Here is a 12,820-nt window from a genome sequence, read left to right on the forward strand (position 1 = left end):
TCAAAGACATTTTATGAAAAATGACTTGCGGCATGAGTAAATGTGTATGTTGTTAGTTAGGTAGCTTGTTTGCATATTGTTCACCTGTTGAGTCAACTGATGTCAAGGAGGGCCCTACAAAACCCACACGGGGAAGTTACTATTAACCCACTCAGTCTGGTCAAAGTATAACTCAGTCCATCTGAAGTGCTCATCTGGAACTGTGTCAAGTGTGCTACTGATTGTTGGTTTTAAAGTGAGGAGTCCACACACTTGAAATCCTTTTCTGGGTGTCTTTCTATCGAAGGAGACCTCAAAAGTGGAAACATAGTTCTGCCATGGAATAAACCCAAAAAATGATTTCAAGTATGCACACGCTCCACTTTAAAACTTCAATCAGCCTTTGTCCTGCACCTTTACCTAGGATGTCCTTAGTGTTCCTCCCCTTACTGATCAGGGCTTGACATAAACTTTTTCAGTCACCGTCCACTGTGGCTAGTGGTTTTCCTGAGTAGCTAGCCATTTAGCTATTCTACTAGCCACAAATTAGATGTTTTTTTATTTTTATTTATCATGATACTGTACATCTAATCTCAGAAGATAAGGTGCTATAGGAAGAAGATGAGGGCATAGCTTTCTACATGGAAACAAATCATACAAAATACTCTGATATGTCATACCAAGGAGTAAGCTACCTGCCAAATTGACACTGAAATGATTACTAGCCACAGCCAAGTCTTACCAGCATTTGGCCAGTTGGAAGGTGCCAATGTCAAGCCCTGTTACTGATTGATGGTGCCGTGTCTGTCTGTCTGTCGGGTTGTCTGTCTGTCATCAGGTGTTTGGAGAGCTGCATTTCCTGGTGGAGATGGACGACCTGCGTGAGGATGCCAAGCGGAGGGTGTTCCTGTGCCACCGCGACAGCCCTGGCATCTTCCCCACGCAGTGGAGCCTGAAGAACGGACTCGCCCTCAGCCCTCCTCCTGGTGCGTGGCCTGGGTTACTCCCAGACTCTCTCGTGTGCTCACATACAGGGTGCGATTTGTAGGGGGGGATGGGGGGGATTATCCCCCCTTCTGGTCTTTACATCGCCACTTTTTCTACATGATTGTGTCACAGTTCAATGTAATTCCAATGATATTGCTTAAAATCTGAAACGTATACCCCCTTCTGGTTTTCTGACAAATCACACCCTGCTCACATACAACATAAACAGATGCACACATTAGGGCTACACGATATATCGAAAATGTATCGATATCGCGATATCACAGCTTGCGATACACAAGTTGTGCACGTATCGCAAACAGTTTTTCATTTTTAATAACAGGAAATTTGGTGAGAAGGTTAAAAAAAACATTAAAAATGTTGACATTTTGAGTTGATGCTCTATATTAGCCATGTTTTTTCCTAATAAAAAATAATTTTGGCAATAAAACATTGGGAAAATATATGTATATATTAAATATCGCGAGTAATATCGATATCGCAGTATACAGTCATGTTCTTGTGTATCGCATATTTTTCTAATATCTTGCAGCCCTAGTACACATTCAAAGAAGTGTCACAGACGTTTTAGGGCTGTTGTGTTTTTTTATGTTCTCTGAGAGATAAGTTGCACATGAAATGCACATCAATCACTGGGTTTCCATCTAAATGGCTAATGTCCATATTTGCACTCTTCATTGGAATAAGAAATCCTCACCAGAAAACACTTCAAATGTGAATGAATTAACTCAGAAGTTGAAATGGGTGCTGATTTGTATTCCTTGTTGAAGCTGGAAGATGAATGGAAACTCATTCAATAGGAATGACGCCACTATTGACGGCACAAAATGGTGCAAAAGATTACTCAACTTTCTTAATTTATTGCACTTATAGTATAAGCATAGACGTTGCCTTGCATGTCGGTGCATTGACTGTGAGCCAGTAACTATTGCATACCATGTTTGCAAAGGGCACAGTCCTTCTCGTTGCAATGGCCACGCTGATGGAGTGTTCATGCTTCATGTGGTGGTTGTACACTACAGGTTTCCAGGGTCAAGACTTTGACTGGGCCGATTACCTGAAGCAGCATGAGGCAGAGGCTGCACCCCAGCAGTGCTTCCCACCTGTGAGTCACAACACACACACACACACACACACACACACACACACACACACACACACACACACACACACACACACACATGCTGCAGACACACATGCTGCAGACACACATGCTGCAGACACAGCACATACACACAACCACATAGAGCACATAGTTGCATATTGTACATATACAGTACATATGGAACATAGATAAATATGTGCATACACACACACACACACAAATTGTGTTGAATGCAATTGAGTCTGACTTGATATCACAGACATATGATATAGTATGATTGATATCAGGAAAGTGTTTGTACATAATGATGTCGTCAGCCATGTTTCCTCCCCTGACCTCTGCTATCTCTCTGCTGTCCCCTCAGGAGCCGTCTGATCAGTGCTTTAAAGAGTCCATGATGCTGGAGGCGGTCAACCCCCTCTGTCCTGAGAACATCCATGTGGCCACTGTCAACAGGGTCAAAGGTCAACACATCTGGCTCCGGCTGGAAGGTGAGCGTCAACTTGCATACTGTGATCAGTACAGTATGTCGCCGAGCTATCTAGTGTTTAGTTTCCCACAGTTTAGTGTTAGTGTGTTTGCGAATTTGTGTGTTTATGTGCATGCTCCATCATTTTATTCTCACAAGCCAGACTATTAACGTGTGTGTGTGTGTGTGTGTGTGTGCGTGTGTGTACGCACGCGTGTGTTTTTATCTCCTCTGTGTGCGTGCGTGTGTGTTTTGTCTCCTGTGTGTGTGTGTGTGTGTGTGTGTGCGCGCAGGTGCAGGGCTTAAGGAGCCAGTCCCAGAGGTGATCGCCCATGTGGACTCCATGGACCTGTTCCCAGTCAGCTGGTGTGAAACCAACGGGTACCCACTGCAGTTTCCATACAAGCCTCGGGGTTAGTGTCCAAAGCTTGCACACATTCTCTCTCTCTCTCGCTCTCTCTCTCTCTCACTCTCACACTCACACTCACACTCACGCTCACACTCACACTCACACTCACACTCACACTCACACTCACACTCACACACACACACACACACACACAGACACACAGACACACACAGTCGCATGCTGTGTACATTTCGTGTACCTAGAAGGAATTAAGCATCCTCTTGCTGTTTATTATTCATTGTAAATCCATAAACTTCTGCTGAGTAATTTTATGTATTTGTGCATTGTAAGTGTGCCCGTTTCCAAGACACTGACTTTTCCATTTGGATTCGTAATTGAATTGTTAGAAAATCGTTTGGAGCAGAATTGACTAAAAATTAAAATAAAACATTCATAACTGAGCTGTGAACACTGTGTCTGTTTACAGCGCAAGCAGTTTGGCAAATTTATTGTCACGGATTAAGAGCAGGCTTTAGAGGGGATGCTGCGTAGACCCAAATGCCAGTGATGGATCTTTCATTAATGCACTTTTTATCTCTTTATTGCAGTGGAGAAGCAGAGGAAAATTGCAATGGTGCAGCCGGAGAAACAGTACGTATTAGTGTGTGTGTGAGTGCATGTCTGTGCGTGCGTGTCTGTGCGTGCACAGGCGCATGCGTGCTTGATTTTTAGATGCAGAACTTATTTTCTCACATCAACTGCAAAAACGCCCCCTTGAAGCAAATGCTCAACTCTAATATGTTCAAGTGTAATTAGCACATTATCAGCCCAGTTCTCTGCAATTATTCGTTATTTTAATGAGTGTGTGTGCTCTTCTTACCGTCTGCATTATGAAAGTGGAGGTTGCACTGCAGGATTGGTGGTAATGCAGTCAAACAACAATACGCTCTTCTCGTACCAAAGGACTAAATGTATACTGGTATTCTACACAGATACAAAGCACCCACTGGAGTAGCTGGCCTGCCAAGTATGTAGCCCAGGGGCTATCGTGGGGCTTTGTGCCATGTGTAGGAGCATTGCTGCAATGGAGTTCCAACCACTGATACTGGGCCAGTTGTAGATGAAATGTGTTCTGCCTGCCATATGTAAGGTTTTAATGTTACAAATTGAAACGGCAGTGTCTAAACCAAAAACGCACTGGCCCAATAAGAACAGTGGTCAAGGCTTTGTAGTGCTTGTGAAATTAAATGGGTTGTAACCTTTCAAAGTAAATTTAGCGGTGTCTTCACAGCCTTATCGGAGACCAAACTGTTTGTTTGAAGGGCAGGCATTGCCTATTGCTGGTGTCTTTATTGAGGTGTGCTGGCATTGCATAATTTTGGGTAAATTGCAGCCCTAAAAATTGCCTCAGGCCAAAGTCAAAGCTTACACATTTGCCTGTGTCAAAATGAGTCGCCTATTATCATAACACATTTTTTGCACCTTTTCTGTGCTGCTCAGGCAGATTACCATCAAATTGACATTTTGAATATTTATTTCATGAATATAAAGCAACGAGAGGAACAGCAATACAGCTGATATTGACAGGTTTTCAGATTAGAGTAACCTGTCAAGTGGCACGTATATGTTGATATGCCTTCTACTCTCTTTGTTTTCTGTCTTGGAGACAATTTATTTTGGTGCGAGTTTCAAGCTTAACTGCTTCTCCCTGTGGTTTCTTATTGTTGTGTCAGATTTTTTTAAACACAGAGTCATCATTTAAACATCAAACATCAATTCAGTTGATTTTTTTAGGATCCACCATGTCTCTGGTGGGTGCCAAACGCGCAATTGTTTTCTGTCTCCATCCTTGTCAGTTGCAGCTGTTCTAGTGGATTAGACAAGAACAAACAGCATTGGTAATTGTTTGTAGTCGACGGGATTTGACAGTTTCTCAGAACACAGTTTGTCAGAAACACAGAGAAAGAGGAGGTATTTTTTTCACAGGAAGAAAGTCCTGTCTGTTAAATCTCATCTTGATTGTGCACATGTGCAGTAAATTTGATATTAACTAGGTGTAAAATGTAAATGAATACTTAGTAGTGAAATATGAATGTTGTGTGTGAACCAGCCAAGATATACTACGCACAGCTCCATGTGTACACCAAATATTTTTTAAAGGTTTTAGGGAAAAGTTACGTATACAGTGCCCTCCATTATTATTGGCACCCCTGGTTGAGATGTGTTTTTTAGCTTCCAATTATTATTATTTTTCTCTAAATAATATGGGACCTTAATGGAAAAAAAAGAGAAAAATCCAACCTTCAATACAAGTGCATTTATTCAGTGGGGAAAAAATCCCACATAAAGAAATAATTATTTGACATCAAATAATGTGTGTCACAATTATTAGCACCCCTGTTGTTAATATTTTGTACAACCCCCTTTTGCCAACAAAACAGCACCTAATCTTCTCCTATAATGTTTCACAAGATGGGAAAAGACAGAAAGAGGGATCTTCAGCCATTCCTCTTTGCAGAATCTCTCTAAATCATCCAGAGACCTGGGTCCTCTCCTCTGTACTCTCCTCTTCAGCTCACCCCACAGGTTCTCAATGGGGTTGAGGTCTGGGGACTGAGATGGCCATGGGAGGAGCTTGATTTTGTGTCTGGTTAACCATTTCTGTGTAGATATGGCCATATGTTTAGGGTCATTGTCTTGCTGAAAGACCCAGTGACGACCCATCTTCAGCTTTTTGGCAGAGGGCAACAGATTTTGATTTAAAATGTCCTGGTATTTCAAAGCATTCATGATGCCATGCACCCTAACAAGCTTCCCAGGGCCTTTGGAAGCGAAACAGCCCCACAGCATCACTGACCCACCCCCATACTTCACAGTGGGTATGAGGTGCTTTTCAGCATGCGCATCTTTCGTGGCACGCCAGACCCACTTAGAGTGTTTGTTGCCAAAAAGCTCAATCTTGGTCTCATCTGACCAAAGCACATGGTCCCAGTTGAAGCCCAAATACCGCTGGGCGAACTCCAGACGTTTGCGTTTATGATTGTGGGTGAGGAAAGGTTTTCTCCGTGCATGCCTCCCAAACAGCTTGTTGGCGTGTAGACAGCGCCTGATGGTTGATTTGGAGACTTTGTGACCCCAGGATGCTACCATTTGTTGTAATTCTGTAACAGTGAGCTTTGGAGATATTTTGATTTCTCTTACCATCCTCCTCACTGTGCGTGGTGGCAAAATAAACTTGGGTCCTCGTCCAGGCTTGTTTACCACTGTTCCAGTTGTTTTGAACTTCTTAATTATTCCTCTCACAGTAGATATGGGCAGCTGCAGTTGAGTGGCAATCTTCTTGTAGCCTCTGCCTGACCTGTGAAGGTCGACGCACATCTGCCTCACTTGTATGCTGTGTTCCTTTGTCTTTCCCATGTTTAAGAGTGGATAAGAGAAATGGCCTCGGTGTCACGTCATAGTTATACCCCAGGGAAACAGGAAGTGATGAATTACTAATTAAATGTTCCTACATACTCTGGTAAACTTTGTAAACTACTGTAGAAATGACAGAAATGCTTCAATTATATTTATTTCCTGGGAATTGTTAAGGGTGCCAATAATTGTGGAACAGGTGATTTAATGAAAAATAATATTTTTTTAGTCAGGGATTTTTTTTATTTTCCTACAATTCATTTGAGTTGAAGGCTACATTTTCCTACAATTTTCAGTGTGACAGTATTCTTCTGCAATAAACACTGAATTTATTTTAAGGCTTTTAACACATCTCAACCAGGGGTGCCAATAATTATGGAGGGCACTGTATCTGTGAAAATGCAGTGTAATGGACTGTGTTTGTATTGGTCTGTGTGGCTCGGTTTGCATAGCCATGGCCATTTTCATGGTATGCTATATGGTGTGTGTTATTCATTATGTCTTGCACTAGCTGCCATATCTGATTCAGTACCTGTTCTCCTCTTAGCGCCCCACCCAAAGACTCCCCTCTCCACACCGTCAAGCAGGAGCTAAGCATCCTGGCAGACAATGGTGAGCAGTCTTTGTTTGTTTTTTACGTTCCGAGATCGAGATTAACTGTCCTCGTGTGGGCGTGTGTTTGCATGTGTAAACCTACAGTATGTATAAATGTGGTATGTGTAATTTTGTATTTGATAGTTTTATACATACTGTATATGTGCATTTTAAAATCAAATCAATATTGCCTTTCAATATATGAATCTACTTTTTGATCTTCTCTGTACATTTGTGTTTCACTCTCCCTATACATAGATGCCAACAAAGTTCATGTTGTAATAACAAAGGTTTCCGCGTTATATTTCTTTGTACCACAGGTGGGCCTACCAATGGGAAGTACACCTGTCCAAAGATCTACTTCAACCACCGCTGCTTCTCAGGCCCCTACTTGAACAAGGGCCGCATCGCAGAGCTGCCCCAGTGCGTCGGCCCTGGCAACTGTGTCCTGGTGCTCAAGGAGGTAAATATTTCAAGTGACATGCTAAAGACAAGGCAATCTGCACGCGAATTCAGAAAGCGAGATTTTAATTTGGAAATGAGCATTGGTGAGACAGTGAGATCTGCGTCATTGATCTGACATTTGTTTTCCCTCCCTGCCACCTGTTCATATTTATTTAGATGTGCGCAGCCCACATTACCTTCTGTTAAATGCCTTCGCATCCTCCACACTAATCATGCCTTTGCCTTGACTCTAATCGGAATGGATTGAATGCCCCAATGACTAACAACAAGCATTAAAACGGTCTCCTGCTTTCTTGCATATGCAACTATTGTTATTTTCTACTCTACTATTTACTCAGAATGTCTCCTCTGCCGCCTCCTCAGGTGCTGACTCTCCTAATCAACTCCGGCTACAAGCCGAGCCGCGTCCTGAGGGAGCTTCAGCTGGACCAGGAGGGACGCTATAGTGGCCACGGGGAGACTCTGAAGGCCAAGTAAGCCCAGTTTGCCTCTCCTGGTCAACACCAGACTATCTCACTTGTGAGAATGGCATCCTCTGTCATTTTTTGTAGGAAAGGTGTGGTTTACAATTGCCCATGGCCTTGCGTGGCCCATAGCCAATCGTGTCAGATGAATCTATAAAAAAAACCTACAAAGTTCAATTTGACAAGCCTTTCCACCGCTCCCTGCTCTCTGAATGGCTCCCCCCGCTTAGAGTAGCTGTCATGCTCTCTTTCAGATCAGAACATTTGTGCAAAACAGCATGGGATTTGCAAAGGTAGTTCACTTATGACTGCAGATCTTCTGGAGTTCTTTTTTGGACTTCCTACAAGAGATGTAGAAAACAAAACTCAGAAAATGCAATGGTTTGTGATGTCAATGTCAGAAAAAATGAGTCATGTCAATGAATGTGCTTCTGTTATAATAACCATAACTCAATCTGTTACTTAAGACTTTTGGCAATGTCCTAGCCATGTTGGTATAATATAGTATAATGTGGTTGAGCTTTTTTAGCAACAAGTCACTGGGATCGCCATCGATGTCATCTGTATGAAAGGGCCACGTCCATTGATACATCACAGAAATGTTTTATGTTGGCTTTTCCATATGAAAATGAATGGGAACCACATATGATTTAAACTAATAGTCAGCTTCGTGTGTCTGTCCTGTGACTACAGGTACAAGGGCAAGACGTACAGAGCCACGGTGGAGATTGTGCGCACGGCTGACCAGGTGGCAGAGTTCTGTAGGAAGACCTGCATCAAGCTGGAGTGTTGCCCCAATCTGTTCGGCCCACGGATGGTTCTGGAACGCTGTTCTGAGAACTGCTCCGTGCTCACCAAGACCAAATACAGTACGTAGCCGTTTTGGTGTGTTTGCATGTGTGTATATATTATTACAAGGGTATTAAACTGTTGTTTAAACAATAGCTCTAACAGTTGTTTTTCCATGAGTTAGGTTCATAGCCAAAGTGCACACAGACATTTTATGGGCACATGACAACAAGTCTGACCCTAAACTCAGAAGCTCGTCAATGTCTGCATGAGCCCGTGTCCTGTGTTGCAGCATACTACTATGGTAAGAAGAAGAGCAGGCGAGTGGGCAGGCCCCCAGGCGGACACTCCAACCTGGAGGGAGGCGGCAAGAAGCTGGGCAGGAGGAGGAAGAGGAGGAAACAGCTGTTCGTACACAAGAAGAGGAGAACCGCATCTGTGGATAACACACCGGCTGGCTCACCACAGGTACACTGCTGCTACACACAGCAACTAAAGGGAGCGTTCTGTTTGTATGCAAAACATTTTTTGTAGTACTGGGGCCAAAACTGTTTGGGCAATTTTATTCAAAACACTGAAAAACATCATTCTCCCTTTTGGAGAAGAATTTGCACTGCACTTGTTCATCACTAGAGCTGTTTAAAATAATTGGAAGCGCTTTCTGATCCGTAAGTGAACACATTCACACATTACTGTATGAATTGGATACCTGTTCTGTTGAGTTGTGACATTACATTTTCCATGACTCCACAGGGTAGTGGTGATGAGGAGGATTTGGACGAAGACGATTCCTTGAGTGACGACTCCGGGTCAGAGAACCAGGATGACCTGCAGGACGACTCTGAGTATTCCGAGAAGAAGTCCCAGCCCCCGACGCCCACCCCGTCCCCTCCCGAGACGCCTCGTCCCACTCGCAGGCGACGCAAGGCCCGCTCGCCCTCCTACTCTGACGACGAGAACCGCCCTCCCTCGCCAAAGGTCAGTCTGCTCCTCTGACTTTACGGTGCTGCCGTGGGGTTACAGACTAAAGGAACTCTTCATAAAAATGTTTTTAAAAAAACACAGGTCAATAGTAACACAATTCCAAAAATAGGTCAGTAAAGGGATTCATTTGAAATTACAATTTTAGAAATTACAATTTCTTGGACAGAAAATGTTCGGCTCTTGAAATGGGAGGGAGTCATGAAAATAGTATTGGGTGCAAAATGGGGTCCCCGCTGAAAAAGTTTGGGAAACACTGACTGACAGCAATTATCAAATGTTGTCCACTCATACCAGTTAGGTAACCATAAAACAAACATGATGCAACATAGCAATATAAGTCATTTGGCAGAGGACTGTATACTTCTCTCCCATGATCCCCCACCTAACCAGAAACAACACCACTTTAACTAGCACTCATCTTAACTAACCCAAGTGGGAAAACGCCGTCTCTTGGCCGGGTTAAGAAGAAGGTGGGGGCTTACATACCCCCAAGAAAGTGTGTTTCAACATTACGTTCAATTGTGCCTTGTTCCTTTTAAAGGCTTTTTTTCCACTGCCGGTTTTCTGATAGGCCTACAGCTCGACACAGCGTGAATCGGCTGCCACTGTTTCCTGTTAGAATAGGCATGACACCGCTCAATCGTAAAGCAAAAAGTGGCAGCCGAGTCGCGCAGTGTCTAGCTGTAGGCCTACCAGAAAACCAGCAGTGGAAAAGAGGCATAACTCTGGCATTACTGTGCACACTGACCAGCAGCTCCTCTAAAACACTGTGTTGTTGAACAGAGTCCCCGCATGGAGGCTCCCCAGAAGCTGTGCCTGGACAGCAGCCCTCTGGAGTGGAGCGTTACCGACGTGGCCCGCTTCATCAAGACCACAGACTGTGCACCCTTAGCACGCATCTTCCTTGACCAGGTACACTGTCACACTCCGCTGTATACTGTCTTATCTATCCCCATTATATATGTTCTCACAGCAGATGTATTACATTCATTTTCTCCGCCAAGGAGGTTATGTTTTTCGTTCACGTTGGTTTGTTTTGTCTGTCTGTCTGTCAGCAGGATGACTCAAAAAGTAATGCATGCATTTTGATTTGGTGCATTGATGCATTTTGTGGACTTGTTGGAAATGACAAAAGGAACAAGTCATTAAACTGTGGTGGTAATTCGGATCACGATCCGGATCCAGGATTTTTTTTTAAGTTTCTTCTCCATTGCGGGATTGGGCGAATTTTGACATTCCAGTTTCTAACTCCACAAAAACATTAGAATGCAAATCTTTGTGATGTTTCAAGTATCCAAGGTTATGTCCCTGGAGACCTGTGACGGGTGTTTCAGTTTCATTGTCTAACTAGCCCCTGTATGTATAACTACATGTAGAATTGCATTCAGAGAGTGCAGACCTCTGCCAAGGAAGCTGTTTTATAGAAAATGTGTCTGTTACACTGGGGTTTTTTTCAAGTCTTACTGCCTTCTTTTTGTGGAGTTAGAAACTGGAATGTCAAAATTGGTCCTATCCCACAATGGTGAAGAATTATTTTTTAAAGATCCTGGATCCTGGATTTGGTCATTTCCAACAACTGCACAAAGTTTCATCTAAATCCGTTCATAACTGCTGACAGATAGACAAACACACACACACACACACACACACACACACACACACACACACACACACACACACACACACACACACACACACACACACACACACGAGCAAACCAACGCGACCAAAAATACCTTGGGGGAGGTAATAATAATAATGATTTATATGGCACTCTCAGAGTGCAGGCCTCCACCAAGGTAGCTCAGTGTCACACTCTGGTGTAAACAAAAACGTAACAGTAGGGAGTGTATAACAACTTTTAATCGTCATTAAAAAAACTGTACTTCGCTGAACATGACTTAAGATCAGATTTTACCCTCTTAATAACAATGAAATAAAAATAAAGACTTTTCCTGACCTCCTGACCTTTTCTGACCTGAGTTTCCTCTCTTCATGGTTTGCAGGAAATCGACGGACAGGCCTTGCTTTTGCTCAACCTGCCCACTGTTCAGGAGTGCATGGACCTCAAGTTGGGCCCAGCTATCAAACTGTGTCACCACATCGAGCGAGTGAAGCTGGCGTTCTACCAGCAGTTTGCCAGCTGAGAGCTTTACCCCAGCCCCAATGTGTATGCCCCACCCCCACCCCAAAAACAAAACTGCACACAAAGCTGCACAAAAAAAGATTGGCTTATTTGCATGGGGTTCAAATGGATTATTTGCTTTGTGCACCCCCGGCCCCTACCCATACCCACAACCCACACGATCACTTTTTTTTCTCGCTATTAGTTGGAAGTATTTGTCTGCCTGCTGTTTTTTTCCCCCCTGATGTTTTGCAATTGAGGAGCGAAGGCAGACGGACGCCTCGAGATGGAGAATCAGGTCCACAGTGTCTCTGAAGATCAAAGGCACTTTTTTCGTTGTGAACTTAACCAACTGTAGAGCGAATGACAATGCAAGAAGAATCCAAGCACAATGACCAATAATAAATAGTACTGTATGCAGTATGCAAGGTGTAAATAGCGAAAAGGTGAGGGTGTTTATGTGTATAAATTGTAAATATCAGATGTTCCTTCTGAGGAATGGTGTGTTCAGATCCATTTTGGTTTTCTACTAAAGTCAGCGTGTTATGTACAAACAGAACTCATTGATGTTTTTGTTCCTCATTTGCCTCGACAGCTTTATATTCTAAGTTTTGTTTGATGTCATTTATTATTGATGCTGATGACTAAGTTTGTTTTATTGGCAAAAGGTTGACAATGACAATGCAAATAATGTCATTCAGGTGGCACAAATCCCCATGTATGTCTCAAGTTATTGTCTCAGATGTAGTTTATAAAAATAATCTCTCATGTGTGTTTCTGTTCAAAGTGTTAAGTTTGAAACCATATAGGCGTCTTGTCTTTTGTAGATAATGTTTGTACTCAACCTCTGCTGCAGTCCCCTCTTCGTTTTGCGTCAACTATGAAATGATTGATTTTGATTCTATGTGTTGGTGGAATACAAATGTTATTTAAAAGAAATGTTAAATAAAAATCTAATGTCATACGTTGACAGACAGTTTTCCCTCAATGGCTCGCTAAAGTGGTGACTAATTAATGAACTACATCTCCCACAATACACCGCCCTACGCTTCCTAAAAATTAAAACGTCATTGGT

The 12,820-nt window shown here is 43.0% G+C and overlaps 1 protein-coding gene across 1 annotated transcript in view; it reads left to right on the forward strand.

The window, feature by feature from the left end:
- Positions 1–12,715, forward strand: part of sfmbt1 (Scm like with four mbt domains 1) — a 23,916-nt gene extending 11,201 nt beyond the window's left edge. The window contains exons 9-21 of the mRNA XM_063214960.1: positions 818–965; positions 2,010–2,092; positions 2,457–2,583; positions 2,855–2,974; positions 3,519–3,561; positions 6,872–6,936; positions 7,239–7,381; positions 7,747–7,856; positions 8,541–8,716; positions 8,929–9,104; positions 9,390–9,614; positions 10,404–10,532; positions 11,627–12,715. Coding sequence (XP_063071030.1) covers positions 818–965; positions 2,010–2,092; positions 2,457–2,583; positions 2,855–2,974; positions 3,519–3,561; positions 6,872–6,936; positions 7,239–7,381; positions 7,747–7,856; positions 8,541–8,716; positions 8,929–9,104; positions 9,390–9,614; positions 10,404–10,532; positions 11,627–11,767 — 1,686 coding nt within the window. The 3' untranslated portion in view covers positions 11,768–12,715. The remainder of the gene's footprint in view (positions 1–817; positions 966–2,009; positions 2,093–2,456; positions 2,584–2,854; positions 2,975–3,518; positions 3,562–6,871; positions 6,937–7,238; positions 7,382–7,746; positions 7,857–8,540; positions 8,717–8,928; positions 9,105–9,389; positions 9,615–10,403; positions 10,533–11,626) is intronic.
- The last annotated feature ends 105 nt before the right edge of the window (positions 12,716–12,820 follow it).

Source organism: Engraulis encrasicolus, chromosome 14, assembly GCF_034702125.1.
Source record: "Engraulis encrasicolus isolate BLACKSEA-1 chromosome 14, IST_EnEncr_1.0, whole genome shotgun sequence".
Taxonomy (NCBI): domain Eukaryota; kingdom Metazoa; phylum Chordata; class Actinopteri; order Clupeiformes; family Engraulidae; genus Engraulis; species Engraulis encrasicolus.